The 23,112-nt window shown below is 50.9% G+C and overlaps 1 protein-coding gene across 16 annotated transcripts; it reads left to right on the top strand.

Moving 5' to 3' along the window:
• Window positions 1-3,058: 3,058 nt before the first annotated feature.
• Window positions 3,059-22,954, top strand: ZDHHC1 (zinc finger DHHC-type containing 1). 16 transcript variants are annotated; one of them, XM_032486534.1, is made up of 13 exons: window positions 3,060-3,436; window positions 9,481-9,678; window positions 9,893-9,939; window positions 11,268-11,544; window positions 15,987-16,162; window positions 17,750-17,851; window positions 18,256-18,380; window positions 18,481-18,639; window positions 18,889-19,001; window positions 21,746-21,828; window positions 22,006-22,155; window positions 22,292-22,370; window positions 22,480-22,756. In XM_032486534.1, the coding sequence occupies exons 2-13, from the start codon at window positions 9,595-9,597 to the stop codon at window positions 22,621-22,623; spliced, it is 1,539 nt and encodes a 512-aa protein (XP_032342425.1). In that variant the 5' UTR covers window positions 3,060-3,436; window positions 9,481-9,594; the 3' UTR covers window positions 22,624-22,756. The 16 variants fall into 16 exon arrangements, 15 of the variants coding, with proteins under 15 accessions (XP_032342431.1, XP_032342425.1, XP_032342432.1 ...); XM_032486530.1 differs by having other exon boundaries at window positions 3,062-3,352; window positions 22,062-22,155; window positions 22,480-22,954; XM_032486531.1 differs by having other exon boundaries at window positions 3,062-3,436; window positions 9,481-9,612; window positions 22,062-22,155; window positions 22,480-22,954.
• Window positions 22,955-23,112: the final 158 nt, after the last annotated feature.

Raw genomic sequence — 23,112 nt, 5'->3', positions numbered from 1 at the left:
ACCACTGACATGCCCTGGGACAAGTGACAAGTCCCAGGAAGGCTGGGCATACATTAGCTCTAATTAAGGATAGGTTGCTGCATCCAGCCCAGGGTAAGATAAGCCACCCAGTCTCTTCTGGCAACTAAGAGTCATGTAAGCTAGCCTGGAACCTTCTCACACTCATGTGCACAGGTTCTTTAAACCACAGTTGGGTTTTTTGTCCTCACAGCCTGGGCTGTTCACCCTGGGCAGACCTGCATTGCTGGTCAGGGGCAGCTGCTCTGGGCAGGAACAAGTCCTGCCTGAGGGGCCGACTTCTATCGCAGAAAAACGTGCCTCATGTTTTCATAGAAACTGGCCAGAGGGGGCAAGAGGGGCTGAAACTATAATCCAAGTAAACAGGACCCTGTAGAAAAAGGCCTAGGGGTGGGAGGGAATGCTTTGGGTTCCAGGAGATGTACAATCCTATCAGAGGACAGGGACAAGGAGGCGGACAGGAGCTTGCTGAGCTGGGCTTTGAAAGCCATACTTTGGCATTTCAATTGATCCTAAAGGCAAAAAGAAGCCCTGGAAGTATCTTAAACAGAAGGCTGATGAGGTGGTATTAGCAATGTGTGGCCTGATTCCTCAGTAGGTGATGCCCTGGGTAGTGTCAGGTTCTGGATTGGGAACCACACCACAATGACAGACTCAGAACACCATCAAACTGCCTGTGCTGTTAAGAAGCAGATTTGGCCAGAGGGAGTCTTCTTTTCAGACAGTTTGGCCTGCAGTCACTCAGACAGACATCTAAGGAATCTAAGCACTCATTTTTGTTTCAAATGAAACAGCTTTAATTGGTTAAATGCGTGTGTGCTTAGTCCTATTTGAAGCCCACTGTATTAGTTTCCTATTGCTGATACAACAAAGTGCTGCACATTCAGTGGCTTAAAATAATACAAATTTATTATGTTACAGTTCTGGCAGTCAGAAGTTTGAAATGGATCTCACTGGGCTAAAGTCAAAGTGTCAGCTGACTGGTTCCTTCTGGGGACTCTAGGGGTAAATCTGTTTCCTTGCTTTTTCCAGGTTCTACAGGACACCTTTTGGCTCATGGCTTCTTCCTCCATCTTCAAAGCCAGAATTATAATGTCTTCAAATCTCTCTGGCCTCTGCTTTCATCATCACATCTCCTCCCACTTTGCTCCTTATGACTCCCTCTTATAAAGGCCCTGTGATTACACTGAGCCCACCTAGATAATCCAGGATAATCTCCCACATCTCAAGGTCCTTATCATATCTGCAGGTTACACTTTGCCATGTTAAGGTAACATATTCATTGGTTCCAGAGACTGGGACACGGACATCTTTGGGAGGCCATTATTCAGACTATCACTCACTTTAACAAAGAGAAAGAATAAGCCTGGCATCTAGGAGGAGAACAGACTGGAGGGAGACAGGCTGATGTTAGGGAGAAAAGAGGCTTCTGCAGGGTCAGCAAGGAAGATGCTGGTGATCTGGGCTGGAGTGAAGTGGGAAGAACACGTTTCAGAGTAAGGATTGCATGATCTTGGGGACTGTCTGGGTTAAATGGGCAAGGACTAGGCAGAGACTGGGTAGGTAATGGTGCCCTTCAGAGGGCCTGAGGGGAGGAGCAGTTTTGTGGAAAGGACATATAGGGATATATAAATTCCCATGGGACATCTAAGAGAAGTAGCTGGGAGGAGAGTGGACCCAAGGTCTAGATGGCTGTGACTCTCAGATCCCTTCCCTCCCTGTCAGCATACACGGGCTTAACCTCCACCTTGATTTCTAGGTAACCATCTCTTTTTGACCCTGAGTTCTGTAATTCAGATAAGAGTTGAGCAATCATCTTGTATTTCTGAGTAGTATTGATATTTATTCTATATTGAGTTTGAGTTTATCAGTCCTGGAAACAAGAATTTGTATGGTAGAGAGATTAAGTCACTTGCATAGATGAGATTGGGCGTGTTCAGGGTGGTATGGCCGTAGACTTAAGTCACTTGCATAGGACTCATAGTTGGCATGTGATAGAGCAGGAGTTTCTCTGTTGCTTTTGTTGTATGGTTGTGGCTGATACCTTTTAGAGATAGGGATGTTTTCTGTCCAGCCCATTCTGAGCAGGTAGCCAGCCAACTTCTCACCTTTTCAGGGCCTTAGATATATGGATAGGTCAGCTGGTAGAAGACAAAGCTTATTCTTGTTTTGGGGGAAGGGCTGAGCTCATGGGAGGGTCCATCCTGAGTGTTCCCAAGAAGAAGCAAAGAGGGGGCTTTCAGGGAAGCCAGGTCCAGCAGGGAGGTCCCCCAGGCAGGGAAAGGGAAGACACTCCACACACCCTGGAACAGAGGAAGCAGGCACCTGTTTCCTGGCAGCCCTGGAGCAGCAGGCATGGCCCCACAAAGCCCAAATATAAGAGTACCATGGATGGGACAATGGTTGTGGCCTCAGTACCAGAGAGGGCCCATGACCAGAGAGTGCTTCTCAAACTGTCTACTGTTGCAGGAGATCCTGAGCCCTGGGAATAACCTGGGTAAAGAGGAGCCTAGTGGAGACCAAGACTGAATTTCTCACCAGCCTGGAAGATGGGAGCTCCCAGTAGGATTTATGCTTTATTTAAAGGAAATAAAGAAAGGAGATATTTTGTGTTCTTACAGTTCACACTTTAAATTATAGGGCACCTGAATATTTATTTGTATATTTATTTGTCTAGATCTGCCTTCCCCTTAGCCTGTAATCTCCCTGAAGGGCAGGGATTTCGTGGGTGTTCCCCGTGGTACGTCCAGTGCCCAGCACATACTCATTTAAGTGTGTGGGCTAACTGGGGGTCTACCTGAGAGCGGTGGGCTCATTGGAGAAACTGGAGCACGTCTGGGACAAATTAGTATTTCCAGAAGACAAGCTGTGCATTGAGGGTGGGGGAAGTGGGTTTTCTAGGAGAAAGGTTGTAAAGAAACGTGAACCTGGCGGCCTAGGGCTGAGGGGGGGTTCCTTGGCGAGCCCCGCCCGGAGCCGGGGTGCCAGCGCGACGTGACGCAGCGCGGTTTGGCCGCTGTGGGGCGCCGTAGCCCGCGTCGTTGCCAGGGGAACGGGCCGAGCGCCGGACGAGGCCCAGCCCGCCTCGGCCTGGCCCCGCGATACAGCCAGCCAGCTACAGCCGGAGCTGGAGAACTTGCGAATCCAACCTCTGCCGCGCGGCCCGGTATGGGGCCGCGCTCCAGGGCACGCCTCCACCCTGTCCCAGGGACCTTCTCCGCTGCGAGGGTCTGAAGAGCCTCCGTCCTGGGGAAGGGTGGACGGCCAGGAGCGGTGACTGAACCGCTGAGTGACCTTGGCAGGGCCTATCTGGCTCCACCGCCACGACGCGCAGGTGAGGAGCCCCCGCCGCAGTTGTCTCCTCGAAGCCTGACCTGAACCGCTGGGACAGAGCTTCTGCCGCCCAGCCAAACTCCAGGTACCGGACAGAGCGCCAGGCTTCCGTCTAGCATTCATCAGGCGCACAGACCTGCATTGAGCGCCTACTGTGTGCTAGGCTGTTTGCCAGGCGCAGGGCCACAGAGAGCCACGGGGGGCTCCAATGAGGACGCGGCTGGTTTCCAGAACCCACAGTGTAAAGAGAGGCGGGGCAGGGGTTGGGGTGCGGGAAGCAGGCGCCAGATGGATGACTAAAGTGCTTTCGGGCCGGGTTAAGTGCTCTCGTGATGAAATGGAGGGAGGTGGTCAGGGAGAGTCTGCTCTAACATGTGACTTTAAAGTCAAGACCTGAAGGTTGAAAAGGAGCCAGCATTGTGATCAGGGTAAGGGTCATTCTCGAAGAGACAAAAGCAAATACAAAGGTCTGGAGGCAGCAGGTACAGGGGAGCAGAAAGGATGAGGGAAACCTTGAAGGAGGTGGTGGGGGTTTCAACTTTATCCTAGCAGCAGGAGGAAACCACTGAGGAGTTTTGATGACTTTGAAGTTTTGAAAAGCTCACCTCACTCTGGCTGTTGTGAGCAGTGTGGTTGTGACAGGGCACACCAGGAAGTCAGCTGAGGGCCATCCTAGTTCTGCCAGTCTAGCTGTGCCTCTTACAACTTAGTCTCTCTGAGCCTCAGTGTTCTCATCTGTGAAAGGGGCATATTGTTCTGTATGTTGTTTATGAGAAAGAAAATGAGGGGCCAACCACATCTGAGACCAATGACTAGAGAGTTCTATGAGAACAATTTGAAATGATAGGACCTACTCAGAGAATTGTGAGGGTTTAATAAGTGAATTTCATCTAAGTATTTAAAGCAATGCCTGGCACAGAATAAGTGCCCTTTAAATGCTGATGATGGTCATTATTATCATTGAAACATTGTAGGGGAGCAAAGATTGGGGCTTGGATTAAGGTGATGGTAGCAGAGACAGTAAGAAGTTTCTGGCTTAATTTCCCTTCCTGAAGGAGAGCTGTATTCAGAGGTGGGTGAGGGGTGGTCCCTGTTTTTGTGGAACTGGTGGTTCACTGTGGGAGACAGGTTTGTAAACAGATAATCACCATAAGATGCAATAAAAGCAACACTGGTACTTAATTAGCCAGGGTTTTTTTTTCTTTTGTTTTTCTTACTTTGTTCTGTCACAACTTTGTTCTTAATGACTGTTTCTTGGTGGGTGTTCCTCAAGGCTTGCTCCTATGATCATGGGAGTTGGTTTCCTGGTTAAAATCAACAACTTTTGCCTCTACTCATTGGCTTTGTTTCAGCTCCCTCCTCTTGTCCTCTTTCCTTGGCTTAACTTGAATCCTAAACAGTTTGCATTGGTTGCTTCAGGAGGAGAATGGCACAGAAAATGTTTGCAGACCATGTCAATTCAGGAATGACTGAGGTTTCAAGCTTTTCCTGCCCTAGCATCAGACTTCTGCATGTTGTTGATATGAAGAATCCAGCCACATCTGTGACCAACAACTTGGAGAGGTTTATGAGAATGGCTTGAAGCTCCAATTTATTTTCTCGGAATTGTGATGTGCATCTCTTAGTCAAACTGTAGCCACTCCCCAGAATTTTAAGGCCAGCGACTTCTCTGGCACTTGTGGGGAATTCTGATAAAGTACTTGCCCCTTAAAAGTTCTTTTATAAATGACGTTTTACGCTGTAAAACAGTATGCACCATGCAGCATTTTGTTTCCACACCCCCTTTATGTGGCTAAATAAGGCATATGTTAAATCAGTGAAAATGGGTTTAAAAGCAGATCCTGGGGAAAAAACGGAAAACTTGTTTCAAAATACCTGTAGAATCACTCACACAGCAACCATACATCTTCTAGCAAAAAGAAAAGATGGTTGAGAGTGAAACCTTCCTTCCCTTTGGGTTCTGGAGTCACAAGAGCTGAGCTGAACTTCAGCTGAGGACTGGAACAAGGTCCTGCCCAGCGGCTCCTGTGTTGTGCTGCCTGGTTGTCTGATTCCAGCTTTGATGAAACCCCCAACAGCTCATAGGGAGCTCTTCAGCTGAACAACTCAGAATTGCTTTTGAGAGTGAGAAAGCATTGAACTAAAACTGAGTGCTCTTTTGTTGCATGGTAGGATTTCTTTGTCTGGCACAGTACAGGGCTCTGGATCATATGAGCACATTTGGTCCACATGGCAGCCCAATGGGTCAAGGAGGGTAAGAGATGACATCCTCAATTATTTATTTGACCTAGTTTTTTTTTTTTTTTTCAAAAGCAGTACATGCACATGGTTAAAAAAAAAAAAAAAAGATTCCAGATAGCACCAAGGAGTACATAGTAAAGGCAAATCTCTCTCACCCCCAACCACTAGATCTCCATCTCAGAGGCTGCCTTCTTTGCTTCCTTGCATTTCTTTCCAGAGAGACTCTGTGCATATAGAAACATAAATGTCTATCCATCCCCCTTTGTTTTTACACACTCGTAGGGTACACTACAACAGTCCCATGTCTTGCTTTTCTGCTTAACTGTGTATCAAAAGCTACTTCATCCCTCATTGTTTTTTTTTTTTTTTTTTGAGTAAAGGTAGATTTATTTAGAGAGATACATAGGCTGTTTCAGAAGGCAAAAGAAAGGTCACGAGGTGTGGGGGTTGAGTACTCAGGTTAAAGAAGTAGATACACACTCCATAGACAGAGTGCGGGCTGTCTCCAAAGATGAAGGGAGCAAGAGAGGCAGCCCCTCATTGTTTTTTATGTTGTATGGCATTACAATATGTGGATGTTCATATATTTGTTTATATTGGTTTTTTGTCCTTTATTATTACAAACAAGACTGCAATGAAACTTTGTGCACTTTATGAGCATATGTATAAGATAAATAAATACCTAGAAATGGAATGTCTGGGCCCAAGGGTATATGTGTTCTGAAGTTTGGTAGACATTGCCAAATTGCCTTCCAGCTAACTTTTTTGAAAAATAAATAAAGGAGAGATCCAAAGAGGTGGCCTTGTGAAATTTGCCCACCGTGTTCCTCAATCTGTGAGCAGCAATGCAGGGACTGGAACCAGGTTCTGTCTCCAGCCCTACCCCATTTCCCTGGCTCCAACCTGTCTCTCCCCAGTGGTAGCGCAGATCCCCAGGCCCTTAAAACCCTCACATCAGCCCTGTCACCTCTCTTCTGACCCTTTCACTCTACCCTCCCAGTTCTGTGGCCTCCCCCAACAAACCCTCTTTAGTAATTAAGTTCATTCTTTCCTAAAATCCTCAGACATCTTGCAGGAATGCAGGGATGCCCACAGCCTCTCCAGGGCTAGTACTTTTCATGTCAGTCTAGTTCTTTTGACAGTGCCATTCACAAATCTCAGAATAACATTCCTAAATATTTCTTTGGTGGGAGCAGAAGTGGGCAAGAGGGAAATGGATCAGTCATGTAACTGTTCTACAGCTCATAATGAGAACTTATTCAACACAACATAATGAGGTAAGATTTTCCTCGCTTAAATTAGGCATATAAATTAAGGTAGCCTAACCTTAGTTTGAAAATGCAGCTTTTAGCAAGTGAATGTTAACATAGATTATTGTCATTCCAGCAATGGCCTTCACCTTGTTGGGACATGGGGGTGGGGGGCCTGCACAGCCCCTTCAGCCTGCCTCAGAAGCCAGGTGGGGCTTTGACTTACCAAAGCAGCAGCTACCTTTGGCCATAACACTCCATGCGACCTCTTCACTCTTGTCTTCCCTTGGTCTTCATAAGTTTAACTCTGTGGTTTGTTCTGCAGCAAAATAATGTACTTGAAGAACCTTTTATCAAAATCCACCTACCTCTCAGCCCACCAAAGATGCAGTGGGGGCATTAGGTGTGCAGGAAGGAGCTTGTGGGCTTGACCTCTGCCTCCCAACCAACTCCTCCCAAGGCCAGCCTGCTGTGGCATCACCTCTCCCCGAGCCATTTCCCTTCTTGCTCATGCCCTCCTTTCCACTGTGACTAGAAATCTTTCTAAAACATCCATCACCTTTATGTCATTTTCCCTGCTCTAAACTTCCTGTGACTCCCTGTGGCTCTTTCAACGGTGCCTAAGTTTACTGACCTGGCTTCCTAGGATCACCTTGTTACCAAACCAAAGTCAAGTCTGCTTGCCCAATGCTCAGCAAAGCCAATCTACTGACACTGAGCTGTGGTGAAGAAAAGTACAGTGTTTATTGCAGGGTACCAAGCAAGGGAGTGGGAAATAAGCCTCTGATCCACTCTAACTTGGTCTTTGAGTTATGGGCTTTTTTTTTTTTAAGGGGAAGAACAGTGAGGCTGAGATTAATCATTATTTTGTGACTTTTTGTTATGCTTTGTAATCATAGTTTTTGGTGTCAGAATGTCTCTGATTTATGACTCTCTGGCCAGGTGGTCCATGGCTTAGGGATCTGTTAGCTCATCTTGCTTGGGAGAAACAACCTGAGTTTGTATGTTAATGATAAAATCTATAGTCGCAATTTTAGTACATTAATGATGCTATCAACAACAGCAGTTTTAGTCAGCTGACTTTGGTTGTTTAGTGTTCAGTTAGCACAGGATTGCGGTCAGAGGGGACAAGAAAGCGGATAGAGTTTTGGATAGATTAATCATAATTTTGGTAAGGGAACTCAGTCTTAGGGGAACTCAGTTTCCACTGGGGATCTGACCCTGTAGCTCCCCGGGGCTCATCTCTTTCTCCCTGGACCTTGCTCTCTAACCCCAAAACCATCTACCCTGTGTTCTGTCACACTGAATGGATCGCCCTTGCAAGGCTGCTTAAATACCCATTCATCCACTGCCCTGATATCTGTCTAGGTCTGTCTGGGTTCCCACATAGCAAGACCTTGAGGGCAGGAACCTGGTCTCATCTGTGTTTGCATCTTTAGTGCACACAGGGGGCTAGGCCCCAATAAGCACTGACTGGGCCAAGGTGAGTACACAAGCTGGCTGAGTTGTCTGGGAGCAGAACCATGCATCCTTCAATCTAGTCTCCTAGGGAAGTGCTGAGAGAAGAGGGGCAGCCAGAGAAGTTCCATCTATGCTTGAGGCCCCATCTTGAATTCTCTCCTTCCTCCCAGCCCTTTTAATAAAAAATTTGGGGGCCAAAAGAATTTGTGGCAGCCAACTCTGCAATGGAAAATTTATCAGTTAAGAGTTGGTTGGCCCAGGCTTTTGGTGCAGGTGGCATGCCTCCTGGCCAGCTTGGCTATCTAGTCTGGAGTGCTGCCGCTGCCGCAAGGGACCTAGACCCAGTGGCACCATCCCTTCATCCACGGTTCATACAAGTGGTACCTCTCTGGGCCAAGGGTGCTGTGGTTTGGAATCAGAACCACCCTTCAGGCTGTTTGTGGTAGGCCCCTGGCCTTAGATGGCGACTCCTCTTGCCTCAGATATCAGGGTTAGTGCAGCAGCACTGGGGGTGCCTGTGGCCACTGCCAGCCCACTCCAGCAGCAGGGACATGTCAGCCATGTGCCTCTGCTTCTTTCTTTAGAAACTACCTCAAGGTGGGTAGGATGTGTGAGGATGGCAAAAATAAAACTAGAACTTAGGGATCCCAATTAATGGGTTCCCTTCGAAGGAATTGCCTTGTTGATGGTGTCACTGAAGAATCTGTGTGCAAACCACAGGCTGTTCTGAACAGAACCACCCAGCTCCGTATTCACAGAGCTTGACTTGATGACCTTTGTTTCCAAAAGCAAGGTCAAAGATCTGCTGCTTCTGGGGACATTCAAAATAAAGTGATGCCAGCTTTTTAAAAATCACTTTTGTCATTTTTGACCAAAGCTGAGAAGGTTAGGATGACAATCCAGTGGCCCAGCTCTTATGACAGTGTGTTCCCTGGGGCTACTGACTAAGAAAGCAACTTCAACCAACCCCATCACTTTGGGTATAAACCTCATAAAATCTCATAGAATGTCAGACGCAGTAACCACCTCAGTTTGAAAAGATGAGGTCACCCCAGAGGGCTATTTTAAGGGTAATCATAATGTCTACCACTTAGAAAGCATTTGTGTCAAGGCTTTACCTACAGTGCTGTTGATCTATGCATAGTCCTAAATAGGCATCCCTACCCCTGTTTTTCAGATGAAACTCAGGCCACTCAGCGAGCAAGTGCAGAACTAGGACTTGAACCTAGATCTGATTTCTCCAAAGCTGGGACTCTTCACCTTCCACTGCTTTTTACTGAAGACAAAGCAAATGACCAAAGGATTCCAGGGGAGTCCCTGGGAAAAAACTAGGGTCACTCCATTTAGCTTTGAGATTAGGCTACAGATACGCCAGGTTTGGTTTACAGGAGGCTCTGGGTCTCGGGTGGGATGAAGGGCAGAGTGGCTGAATGCGAATGTCTGGCAGTGAGGGTAATAGCCAGTGGCAGGGGGATCTGGGGGTGGTGGGTATGGGTGCTTGGTGGCTGTGCAGACTGAAGGCAGGGCAAAATGGGCCAGATGGCCAGATTCCATACCATTTACTGTGCCCACATTTCCTTTTATTTCAGATGTTTTCAAGTCAGCAGACATTTACTGAGCACCTACTATGTACAAGGTATGTTCTGGGTACTTGGGGGAGGGAATATGGGGAACAGAGGTGAATGAATTACAGTACCTTTGCTACCCTTAGGGGAAGCTGGCACAATAGGAGGAAGGACATGGAGATGGCAAAGTGTTCCAAATGGCAAAGTGACTTGCTCAATAGAAACTGAGCGCAAAGGCCCCCTGACCTACTTCGGGCATCAGGGAAGGCTTCCTGGATGAGGTGATGCTTGCTTGGATTCTGAAGTTCAAGTTACATTTTGTTGAGTTGAGAAGTGAGGAAGGTGTTCCAGGAAGATGTGCTGAGGGGAGTCTGCCATACCTCTTGTCTTAGACTCCCTAGCCCATAGGCATGGGCTCCTGAAAGGAGAGTCCCAGCTGCCAGGGCTTTGCCCCTGCTCCTGACTTTCCCATCAAGACCTTCAAGTTGGCCTGTCTACCCAGGTAGGGCACTGCCTGCCCAAGCTCTGGTCCCACCTCAGGCCCAGAAGATACCAAGGATTGGGCTCTTTTTCCTGTTCTGATAGGCCCACCTTGCCTGCCCTGCATGTAACTTTGACCACCAGGTCAGCTCTTGGACTGAGGATGGTGAGATGGGGGTGGAGTAGTGCTGCCATCTGGTGGTTTGGCTCTGAAGGCAGGTCTTTCCCTGAGCTCCCTCAGTTGAGTCCAAGGCATCAGTGCACCTTTCTGTTCTTACTGCACCAGGCTCAGCTTTACTTAGAGAAACATGGTCATTTCCGCTGCTAGAATCACAGTCCTCCCCCTTTCTCTTGTATGCTGGCTTCTCCCCAGCCAAGAGGCCCAGGCAGCTCATCTGAGGCACAGGGGAGATGGTTCAGGGTCCCCTAGTCCTTAAAGGGATTATGTGCTTGCTGAAGGGCAGAGGCCAGATCCCTCTTCTGAGCACCCCCATTCCCTGTTTTCCTTGCATTGGGGCCTCAGGACAGAGGTGACTAATCCTAACAGAATCAGTGTGTGTTCTCATCACTCTGGCCCCAGCCTGATATTATTACCAGATGAGAACATGTCTTACTGAGTTTAACTTTGATGGCTGTGGAGACAGAGTGCTTTGAGTAATAGGCAGTCAGTCACACTGTGTCCTGAATAAACCCTAGACCCTCCTACCTTGTCCTGGCTAGGGCTAGGGCCAGAGCTCACTCTGGGGCTTTGAGACCAGCACTCTGCTGCTATCCATCCTCACTGCAGGCTTCCTCATGCTAGGGCCTTGGATTCCCCTGCAGAGTAGCTGGGAGATGGCTTCACATCCCAGTCTGCTCCCCCCTTGCTGAAACCTGGCTGTAGGCATGAGGCTCTGGGCTCCAGCCCAGGCCTCCTCAGGCTAATGCTCTCTCTACTCTTTCTCCCTCTGGAGATGAACATCTGCAACAAGCCCTCCAACAAGACAGCCCCCGAGAAGAGTGTGTGGACAGCATCTGCGCAGGCCAGCAGACCCTCCCCAGAGCTGCAGGGCCAACGGTCCCGCCGGAATGGGTGGAGCTGGCCCCCTCACCCGCTCCAGATTGTGGCCTGGCTGCTGTACCTCTTCTTTGCTGTGATTGGCTTTGGGGTCCTCGTTCCCCTCCTGCCTCACCACTGGGTGCCTGCTGGCTATGCTGTATCCTTGGGAAAGTGTGGGACTGGTACATGGAAGAGTGGGGGCAAAGGATGGAGAGACATGGGAGAGATCTGAAGCTGGGCTCCAAAGACTCAGAGTGCAGAGCCCTGTCTCTGCCCTGGGCAGGGGGGGGACCACCTGCCTACCTGCCTGGCCTCCAACTTCCATCTGATCCATCTGCCTGATGGGGTGAGGGAACAGACCTAACAAACCTTGGAGCATTGAAAGCCCCCACACAGATGGGAACCTCATCAACTTAGGTACCACAAGAGCAATTACAGAAGAGAACTTTAAAGTTCTCTTTAAACTAATAGTGTACATTGCTCAACAAGGGATAAAATAGAGTAATTGGTCCATTTATGAAATAGTTTTTCACTTTTTGAAAATAATCGTGGTAGAATTCCTTTACATAGTACGTTTACTGGTACATTTAAAATGTGATTTTATTTAGAGAGGTTATTATGCTGTACCCAAGACTGTTTAGGAGCTCATTGATTTTATAAATCAGACCCTTTAAGGGTAAGGTTGAATTGACAAGAGGAGGGATAAAGATGCCCTGGAGGTTCCTGGGAACAGTGACAAATATGAACATGCCTGAGCCCACTGGTATGACTGCCCCAGCCCTGGCCATAACCCCCAGGAACAGAGGACATGGCTGCAAGGCTGGGAGATTGGGGTATAGCGTGTGGCCATGTGCCCCTGTCCAGAGGGTGCCCATGAGAATGTACCCTGGCATGTATGCTTCATGGAGATGATTCCTTGGACTAGGGTGAGCTAAAGGAATTAGCATGGATGAATTTGAAAGACTCAGGCTTAGAGCCAGCTCCTGAGCTTGGTCCCAACTCAACCTTTTCAGGGCTGCACAAGGCTGAGCAGCTTCTCCCAGCTTACCACACCTTAGCCTCCTCTTCTGTCTGACAGGAAGAGTCCTACCTGCTTCCCAAGGTGGGGACAAGGAGCACACAAGGAAGTGTGTGTGAGCACCAGAATATATGAGCCATGAATGTGAGCATGCTCTCTTGGGAAACTGTAAAGCCCTAGGCTGGTGGGTGACAAAGGTAGGTGGGTGGAGAAAGACTCTAGAGAAGGTTGTCGGCCTCAGACACCAGCAATGTCATTGGGGAATGTCCTGTTTCACTAGGGCCCAGGGCCTAGTCATCAACTCTGTAAATTAAAACTAGAGTTTCTCTGAGGTGACCAACAGGGCTTAGTCAGTGCTATTAAGTAGAATGCTTCATGGAACATTCCTTCCATGGTCCTGAATGGGTATACCACTCACTCAGGACTACCTGGGTTTCTGCCATTGGGGTACCTGGGAAGCCAGATTAATAACTACGTGGTTTAGAGTGAGTAGAATCAGAGAAAATGACAGTAAACAAGTGTAACTAGCATTTATTGAGCACTTATATATGCCAGGTTCTGTGCCAATCCCTACATGCATGATCTCATTCTGTCCTCATAATAATCTGTAAGGAAGGTGTTCAACTCACTTTACTAAAAGAAATTGGGGTCCAGAGAGATTAAATGACTTCCTGAGGTCACACAGTTGGTATCAAATGAGGACAGAAGGGCTGTTCAGGCAGCCAGATTCTGAGGCAGTGGGATGGTTTGAGGGTTTTGTCCTCTCCACATTCATTGCTTTGGGCTATGCTGGAGGCTCACAGAATCACCCGGTTGGACACTGCTATTTCCAGGCCTGAATGGTTCTCTGTCCTCCCATTAAAGTCACCTTCCTTTTGTAGGCTCCCTCAGGGGCCCCTGGGGAATGAGGTAGGGTAATGGTATATACTAAGGACTCACCTTGGGCCTAGAACTGGCCTGGGCCCTAGGGTTGCAAAGATGAGTAAAATAGGGCCCCAGCTCTGGGGTGCTCAGCTTCCAACTGGAGGAAAGCCTTGTAGATTGTAGATCATCATGTAGTAAGTAAGGGGGTAGGAGCTCATATAGCAGACTGTAGGTGCAGGAGGGGGGCCGTCTAGACCAACATCACCATGAGCCCAGATGCACACCTGCTGCTCTGCGTTCCCCTCCTCCCTCCTCCTGGCCTCTCTAGGTACTCTTGGTTCCACCACTTTCCTTCATCGCCTATACCGAGTCAGTCGTCAAGTCCTGTTGATTTTATCTCTTAAAAAGCTATTGAATTTTCCCTCTTTTCTCCCCACTGCCATGTGCCTCTCTTACCTAGATGACCATTTCATTTCCAAACAGGTCTCCCCATGCACACTGTCACTCCAGCCAGCCCATCTGTGTCCCTGCAGCCAGAGTGCCCTTTCAAAAACAAATATGATAAAGTTACTCCCTAGCTTAACACCTTCTAATGGCTTCTTCCTGCTTTAAGTTTTAAGATCCTCAAGGTGCTGCACATTCTGGACTCTGCCCATCTCCCCAGCATCTTCTTACATTATTTCCTCTGTTGTTCTCTGTTGCAACAACACTGGTCTCTGCGTGGAAACCCCTATTCTCACTTCTCTCTCTCTCCACCCCACTACCCAGTTAAGTCAGAAGTCAAGAAATAGCAGCCTATGGGCTAGTTTAGTCCATAGGTTTTTTTTTTTTTAATTGAGGGATAATGAACACACACAATGGACATATTTTAAGTGTTCTTTCAGCAGGTACATTTTAAAAATTATTTCCTTGTCAATATTTAAAAAATGAGAGGCCTCACTTATACAGACACAAATGTGCACAAATCCAGATTTTGAAAAGCCAGAATTTGGTGACATGGGCCCTCTTTCTTGCATGGCAGCAATGAGCTGATCTGGAACCACACATCAGCCACCCCCTAGTTAGGACTCTGCTTGCTCCCAGTACCCAGCCAGGCCTCCTTTCCTCTTTATATTACCTGCCAGATCCCTGTTATCTGTTCCTCTCCACGTTTTAGCTGAGACAGTACTTCCTCAGGGAAGCTTTCCAGATCCCTTCAGACTAGATGAGGTCATCCAGTTACAAACTCACACAGTCCCAAGAACTCTCGTCATTGCAATCAACCCACTATTTGATTAACATCTGTGTTTCCCACCAGACTGTAGGCTCCTTGGAGCTAGGGACCAAGTCTGTCTTGCTCCTGCCATATTCCTCAGTCCTGCCATAGAGAAAAACCTCAGTAAACAGTTGAATGAGTGAACCAGGGGGCTGGGGGAGGGAGAAGTGTTGGAACAGCAGGAAACTAAATGTTCGCCCACATTCAGTGTGTCTGAAGAGAGGCTGAAGTGGTGATGAGTAGCAGTTGGTGATACCAGAGAGGTTTGAGAGGAGCCAGAGCTAAAGGGGCCTTGGCACTTAGCTCAAGAGTAAACTTTAGCTTGAGAGCCATTGAGAGTCACTGCAGGAGTTTAAGCAGTTGAGGCCTTAGGTTTAAGCTTTTCAGAGCTCACTTCGGGACCAGGTGAAGGGTAGACTTAAGGGGACCCAGACAGGAGGGGAAGAGTCAGGAAACTATGGAATAACCCAGGTCAGAGGTGGAGACTTGACCATGGCCAAGGCTGTAGGGATAGAAAGCTTGTAGTGGGCCACAGTATTGTCTCTTTCAGCTCTGGTACAGCACACTAAGGTGGAGACTGGCTCATGTAGCATGTAGGGAAATTTGGCTGCTGGGAGGAGGAGGAAAGGAGAAAAGGAGGTTGGACAGCTAATGGATGGAGGATGAATGATGGGGGGATAATGACTACTTGGCTAGCAAGAGGATGGATGGATGGATGGATAGATAGATAGATGGAGGGTGGATGGCTGCCTGGGTGGAATCTATTAGTGAATTTTTATACATTCAGACTTTGTAGCAAGTTGTCAGCATACCTGTCTCTAGCATTTGGTCCAATTGCTGAGCAGATTGATCCTGGAAGATCTGTGTTTTAGCTCCAGGAATTAGCCATGCTGCCCCTGGCCAGCCCCTGAACATGTTAGGCCATCCCCAAACATTCAGCCTCAGAGCTCCAAGTACCTGGTTTTAGGTTGTGGAGGTGGTGGGTATATGAGGCCCTGTCTGCAAGTGATTCTCCAGTTGGCCTAACTGCTGAGAGAGGATGGCTGATTCCTTCTCAAAGCTGACTTCCTGTGAAAGCAAGATAAACAAGCTTAGAACTTATACTTTGGGTCCTTCAACCTTAGAGGATGGTCTCATTTTACCATTTAGAATCTGAAACCTGGTAGGGCCAGCCAGGGCTTTCCCTGGGCCTGGAACAGTGAGGCCAGGTCCCTGCGGTTAGGCCCCTCGGTAGCAGCAGGCAGTGCTGGGTTGTGAGCTCCATTACCAGATGACCCCTCTCCTCTTCCACCTGGGGCACAGGTATGCTAGAGAGGTCTGACAGGGAGGCTCTTGGGGGACAGGCAGAGAGTCTCTGCACTAGGGAGTTGCATGGAGATAGTGATCAGTTCTCTGGCTACAGGAAGCAGGGGTGGGACTCTTAGAAAAAAGTATGACGTGAATCTTTAACCTTCTGGGCCAGTGCATGGGCACCATCTTTGCTGGCCACCTCGTGGTGCACCTGACTGCTGTTTCCATCGATCCAGCAGATGCCAACGTGCGGGACAAGAGTTATGCAGGGCCCCTGCCCATCTTCAACCGCAGCCAACATGCACATGTCATTGAAGACCTGCACTGCAACTTGTGTGACGTGGATGTGTAAGTGCATGTGGACTGGGTGTGTGTGGACTGGGCAGATGAGTGCCCCCAGGGAACTGCCAGCAGGAGCTCAAGGCAGACAGGAGTATGCCCAGGCTTTACAGTCATCCTGAAGCCTCATAATCCCTCGTGTTTCACACAGTCAGGAATCTTGATGGAGTGACAGAAAATTGGGTGAAGGAGGTGAGGAGAAGGTGATTGGAAACAGAAGATGAGGAGTAGCATTTCCAACAGTTAAAGTAGGAAACATTTCGCACTGCCACAAACACTTCTAATGACTAATTCTGCCAGTAACCCCACCCCTCTTCTCTCACAATCATTCCCAGCTAGGGGTGGGGAGGGGAGCTAACACTTGAGTACTTACCTTGCGCTAAGTGCTTATGAACAATCACCCTGTAGGATGGGCAATATATTTCTCAGTTCACAGAGGAGGAAGAGCCCAATGCTCAGAAAGGCTGAGCAGCTTGAGGTTGATCATACGGCTGTTGGGCAGCAGAGCCAGATTCACAACCCAGCCTGCCTAGCCCCAGATTTGATACTGTTATCCTTGTTTATGCATGAGGAATCTGAGGCCCAGAGAGGCCAAGTGACTTGCTCCAGATCACACTGCTAGTAGGTAGAGGAGTCAGAATGCCTCCCTAGAGCATCTCAGTCTCCCAACCCCAGGTAGGGGATCAGGGATGGGGGTATGGTTCAAGGCCAGCTCCACACTTCTAATCTAAGACCCAAGCAGCCTGTGGAAGGGGCTCTGTCCATAGAACAGAGAAAGAGCCAATGACACTCAGATGCTGAGGACTTTGGCATCAGACCATCCTTTCCTTCACTAGACACAGTGCATTGTTCCTCAGTGTATGCTCTGGCAGTTGCTGCCTATTCCAGGGCTCCGTTCTGTTCTAGGGGAGAAGGTTGCATCTTACTCGTCCACTCCTTTGGGCTTTATTGGTCCCTTCCTGGGGCAGGGGGACTCACTTGCATTCCTAATGTGGCCTTATCTCATCTCACCCCCTGCAGTGAACTGCCAACTGCTCACCCAGATGTCAGTTTGCTTCTCTTCCTTTGGCTCCCTTTAGATTAGCCCAGAGTTCTCTGGAAGATTGCGAAGAAAATCCCCATAGTCTGGTAGAGAAACAGAGACTCAAAAAATGTAGATATCAGGAAGAGCAACGCAGGCCCTGCACTGAACAGCCTTGCCCTCTTCTCCCTGGCCCCACATCTGTATTGTCTCCTGGCTGGGCGCAGGAGTCCTTACTTAGAAAGGAAACCCGATTTTCATTTCACATCACCATCACCCAGGTGCGCAGTCCCAGACTGGGACAGTATAATGCCCCCTTACTCGTCCTGCCGCCGCGGGTACACTCCCCCTCTCCGCCGCCACTTCCCTGCCTCTCCGCCCCTTCAGATGCGCTACCTCCTCTGGTGCCCCGACGCACAGTGCAGCCCGCCAGAGGGCGTGCGCGCTTCCCAGTAGATGCGCTCCGCTGCCGGCATAGGCGCTGATGGGTAACTCGCTCCAGCGCCCTCCGAGCCAGGCCAGGCAGCAAAGAGCTGGATGAGCCCGCAACCGCGCTGTGCCTCCTCCCACCGCAGGAGCGCTCGTTCCAAGCACTGCAGCGCCTGCAACAAGTGCGTGTGCGGCTTTGACCACCACTGCAAGTGGCTCAATAACTGCGTGGGCGAGAGGAACTACCGGTGAGAGCTGGCCCCGGCCACAAAAGTGCCTGGGGATGCATGTCTGAATGTACGAGTCTTGAACCTGCATATGGGGCAGGGCAAGAATAGTGGTACTTGGGGGACCTTACGCTGATGTGTGTTAATGTGTTCTGGTCTGAGGGTGATGCTCCTGATGGCCGCTGCCTGGGACACTGAGGGTGGGTAGGTTTGGGTCTTTCTCTTGCTGGCCCAGGGAAAGGTGGGGAGCCTGTTGGGGGTGTCTGCTCACTATAATCTTTGCCCTAAGTCTTTAGCTTCCTGAGGAGTTGGGGCTCTGGGGTCAGAGGCCCGGCTCCCCATCCCAACCACGGGCCCTTCTGAGCTCTGGGTCCTTACCCTGCTGGAGCACCTGGGTGCTAACAGCTGCCCATGGCTGGGCCCAGGCTTTTTCTACACAGTGTGGCATCTGCTTTACTGGGTGTCCTGCTCCTCGTGCTGGTGGCCACTTATGTCTTTGTGGAGTTCTTTGTCAACCCCATGCGGCTGCGTACCAACCGCCACTTTGAAGGTCAGTGTGGGCTCTAGACCCACTCCCACCCCACAACCCTGGGCCTGTTCTGGTCACTAGTCACAGACCTGGCTGAGCACAGTCTGTCCGTGCCTTGCAGTCCTGAAGAATCACACAGATGTGTGGTTTGTGTTCCTGCCTGCTGCCCCTGTGGAGACCCAGGCTCCTGCCATCTTGGCTCTGGCTGCCCTACTCATCCTTCTGGGCCTGCTCTCCTCAGCTCTGCTCGGCCACCTGCTCTGCTTCCACTTTTATCTCAGTAAGTGCCCTCCACTCCTGCCCCACATACACACCCACACCTGACTTATAGTAAGGTACCTACTTGGGCTGTAGAGCCCTGAAACTGTGCCCCTTCTCAGTGCTCGCTCTCTAATGGTAACCTGGTCTTACTCCATGGCTTAGCATATATGGGGATAATGGTTTCAGCCTGTGACTGTATACCCTCCCTTACCTTCTGAACCTCAGGGTTCCTTTTCTGTTGCACTGAGCCTTCTCTTCACCCCCTCAGTGTGGCACAAACTCACCACCTATGAGTACATCGTGCAGCATCGTCCACCACAGGAGGCAAAGGGGGCCCACAGGGAGCTCGAATCATGTCCCCCCAAGATGCGGCCCATTCAGGTATAGAAGTAGCCCAGAGGGCTGAGGGAGTGAAAGATGGGGCCCAAGTGTGGGAGGGTTGATGGGCTGTGAGTAGCCAATGACAAGACAGGGCAGAGGGAAGCAAGCCTGAAACAGCAGCTGGGGTAGGGGATGGTGGAGGCAGCAAGGGTGAGGTCCTGTACTAAGCACGTGCCTGCTTGCTCAAGTGTGGGCACAGCCAGAGGGAGCCCTGCATTTCTCTGACCCTATGTATGCACCTGTCCAGGCTCCAAGCATGTGCTGGAGGGTGCAGAATGTGGGAGCCTAGAAGCAGGCAGGTTGGGACTGAAGGAAAAAAAAAGGGAGAGACTAGTGACTGGGTCACCAGGATGGAACCATCAGTTCTCTCTGTCTGTGATCCTGCACCCTTATACCCATTACCCTACTTAAGTCTTGAAACAGTCCATAAGGCAGGTAATGCTACCATACCCATTGTTGCAGGTGAACATACTGAGGCCAAGAAAGGTTAAACAAGCTGGGTCTAGGAAGAATTAAGGTCCCTGCACTCTGGAGCAGCAATCCTCCAGCCCGGTCTTGGGCTTGGCCAGCCCAGCTGCTGACCAGCCTATCCCTATTCCCATGCCCCTTGGCTTCCTGAGGTCAGCAGCTGGGGGTGGAGGCGGTCCACTCCTTGGAGCCTCCAGGGACTGGGAAGGCAGGAGGCCCAGGCAGGCCTTGTTGGGAATGCTGAGTTCTGGATCCTAAGTCCTCATGGCAACTGGACACAAACACAGACTGGTGGACAGATTGGGGAGGACTTGGGACCCCGCCTCTCCTGTTCTTCTTGCCATGGGTGGGCCAGGCTGCCAGACCTGGGCAGGCCTAGGGGAATGCTGGCTGTTGGTAGAGACCCCCTGCCACATCACTGTGTACCTGCCATGGTGCTGTGCACTGAACTTGGGCAAACATAGTGGCAGCCATCCTGGGAGTGGGCATCATCCCTATCCCCACTTCACAGAGGAGACAGGCTCTGAGAAGTAGGCAGGAGACTTTCTCAAGCTTCAGAGTTGAGGCAGGGCCAGATGTGCTGGCAGCAGGGACATTTAGTATCTGTAAATGACCTGAGGGAGACCTCCCCAGGGGAAAAGTGGTGTGCTTGTCCCATTGTACAAAGGAGGGCTGAGGCTGAGAGGTGCCATGTTACCATTAAGGAATGTGCAAATTTTGAAGGTCTCTGAGGGAGGATTGTAGGGACAGCTGTGATGAGGGGAGAGGGGTTTGAATGGAGACACTCTCGTGACACCTTCAAACTCCCTCAGTTGGCTAGGGCCTGGCTCCTGTCCCATTTTGGCCTTTCAGGCTTCTGAGATCACCCTCTACTGCTGCCCTCCCCTCTACCCTTCCCCCTAGAACCTAGGACCACCAGGGTAGGCTTTGCCCCTCTCTCTTGGGCCCTGGAGGGGTGCTAAGTCCACACTAGCAAAGAGGAAGAATTTGGGGGAAGGATTCCTTTGCCGTCCCAGACTGGCCTTTGACCCCTTCTTTCCCAGGACTCTTCTGCTCAGGCTGGCACCCTCACACTCCTCCCGAAAGGGCCGGCCTGGGCAGATGCTGGGCACAGAGCTTGCCCTGGGCTTCGCTTCATTCTCTGCATCTGTGCAGCCAGCTGGTGACCAACTGGGCTCTGTACCCCAGATCTGCCAGGGCCACCCCAGAGGGAGCCTCCCCACCCCCACCCTGAGCAGGAATGTGGGAGGAGCCCCACTTAGGAGCCGTTGCCCCCAAACATAGGCTTGTTTTAGAGACGGTTTTGCTGTTACAGTGTCATCTCCACATTAGTCAGGATGCCTGGGTCTCCATGGAAACAACTGCTGAGCAGGCGACAGCTGTCTTGGTGCCATGACCTCCCGCCTGATGGGGGCGGGGCCTCGATGCCATGGCTCCACCCTGCACCCTCTGCAAGGCTCCCTTCCCAGGTTATTTTTCCTGGGTTTTGTTTTCTCACCTGCAGTCCTCTTGGGCGTAGCTGGGCTGCTTGCTGTGTGCTGGGATGCAAGCCTAGGTCACTTCTACCTCCTGGCTTCAGCCCCCTTCACTTTCAGAAGTTGGGTCTGCCACTCCCACAGTCCCTGTGAAGATCAGCAACTAAACAAGACAGAGAACTGGCCCATAAGCTGTGGCACTGTTTTTTCCACCACCTACTGCCTTCCCTTTCTGGGTAGGAGTTGGGGAGACTGTTCATCCCTCCAGCCCTGCCAGCAGCTAAGATTCTGGCACTCAGCTTCTGGGGAGCCATGGATCCCTGAATGCAGCGTCACACCCCTGGGTGCACACCTGGGTATGTGAACTGCTCAGTCTCCCAACTAGGGAAAAAGTAGGTTTAGACACTGGAGCCCTGGGAGGAGCCAGGAGCAGCAGAGGATCTCTCTGAGTCCTTTTTGTCATCCCCTACCCCCACCCCTTGGGCAGAACAGCTCTAGACTGTGTGCATTGGATCCATGAGGTTGGAGGCTTCCTGGAGGAGGTGGAGTTTGACTAAATGAAGTGAGAAAAACGGTGGGATGGGGTAAGGTACAAAAACAGCTGTTTTAAGCCTCATTCTGCATTGGGGCTTTCCCAGCATAGCTGGGAAGCCAGAGGACAGCCCTAGACCTCTGTGCACAGACCTCCCACAGAGGCCAGTGAGGGGGTGTTGTGTCCAGGACCACCAGGTGGGCTCAGGACCCAGAAGGCCCTGGACCCACACTTGGCCTCCCAGCCTCCCTCACCCCCACCTTCCCCAGGAGATGGAGTTCTACATGCGGACCTTCAGCCATGTGCGCCCAGAGCCCCCTGGCCAGGCCAGGCCTGCCACAGTGAATGTCAAGTGAGTGCGACCTGGGCATGTGCCACCTCACATCTCCCATTGGCATGGCAGGGCCATCTGAGGTTGGAGAAAGGGGTTAGGCCAAGGCACAGGTCTTGGTCTAGCCCAGTGTGGCATTGGACAGATAAAAGCTCCTTTCCAGCTAGGAAGGGAGGCTTATTTTAGGACCTCCAACAGGGAAGGATTTGAAGGAACAACAGCATCCAGTGCTAATCCTCCCACTTCCCCCTCAGTCCCTCCCGGTTCCTTGCCACCCGCAGCCAAATGGAGCCTCCACCGCCCTCCTCCCCAGAGACTCTTGCTCTGCACCCCCCGATCCGACCCCAGGTAGGGGGTACTGTGCTGGGCCCCATGCTCAGGTGGAAGGGGATGGGAAAGAAGCCTCTACCCTGCTCCACTCCTCTGCTTCCTTTGGTGATGTGAGGTCTGGGGAAGGGGTACTCAGGCTTCTCTCTGTCTGCAGAAAAAGAGGAAGCGGCGTATGTATAAGGTGCCGACCTCTGGGACCTTGGACCGGGAGCACCCGTTGCCCAGGCTACCGGGTGAGCGCCCCTTCCTGGCCGGACCCTGCTTAGGGAGCTCAAGGGAAGGAAAGAAAGGCCCGCAGAGAGTCTTAAGGCCCTAGTCTTACGTTCTTTTCCAACCCCGCAGGGCCCCGGACCCTGGGCCGCCGCTCCAGCTCGTCCTCGGATTCTGCGGGCACCAGCCCTAAACACGCCGCTGGGCCTGCAGGCACCTACCACTCGGCGTCAGCCGAGTCCATGGACGAGATTCCAGTGGCTCAGACACGCCTAGGCAGTGCCGCTCTGGCCGTCCCCGTGGGCAGGGGCCGAGAGCCCGGGCTGGCGTTGCAGGCGCGTGCGCCTGCCGTTTTCGTGAGCCCGAGCAGCGGCGAGCCCGGGGCGCCGGGCGGCCCGGTGGCGGGTTTGGCTTAGCTGGGCTGAGAAGCGGGAGGGCGGAGGAGGAGCGGCGGGCCCGACTCTCTATGCAACACGCCCACCCCCGCCGCACCAAATGCACTTTAGGGTCCCCTTTGGCCCGCGGGATCGGCCCCTCACCCCGACGACTCAGCAATACCTGCCCCACCAGCCATGATGCTCCAATAAACTTTTATGCTTTTTGCGGATTTAGTGCATAGTTTCTTAATGGCAAGGGCCACGGGCCCTCCTAGAGCCGGACCATTGCCGGTCAGCCTAGGGGCAGAGGGTGAGGTGGGTCCTCTCCGTACACTGTCATAGGGAGGAGATACACAAGGACCTGAGGTGCTCAAGTGCGGGGTTTCTG

Source organism: Camelus ferus, chromosome 9 (genome assembly GCF_009834535.1).
Source record: "Camelus ferus isolate YT-003-E chromosome 9, BCGSAC_Cfer_1.0, whole genome shotgun sequence".
NCBI classification, from domain to species: Eukaryota; Metazoa; Chordata; class Mammalia; order Artiodactyla; family Camelidae; genus Camelus; species Camelus ferus.
Note: the sequence above shows the minus strand (reverse complement) of the source record. Positions and strands in the feature narration are given on the sequence as shown.

Excerpts from the sequence above, each read along its gene's own strand:
- ZDHHC1 (XM_032486530.1), top strand. The coding sequence starts at position 9,595 with ATGACCAAAGGATTCCAGGGGAGTCCCTGGGAAAAAACTAGGGTCACT. Across the intron at positions 11,545-15,986 it reads GGGTGCCTGCTGGCTATGCT|TGCATGGGCACCATCTTTGC; the intron begins GTATCCTTGGGA and ends CTTCTGGGCCAG. Across the intron at positions 19,002-21,745 it reads CCAAGATGCGGCCCATTCAG|GAGATGGAGTTCTACATGCG; the intron begins GTATAGAAGTAG and ends CACCTTCCCCAG.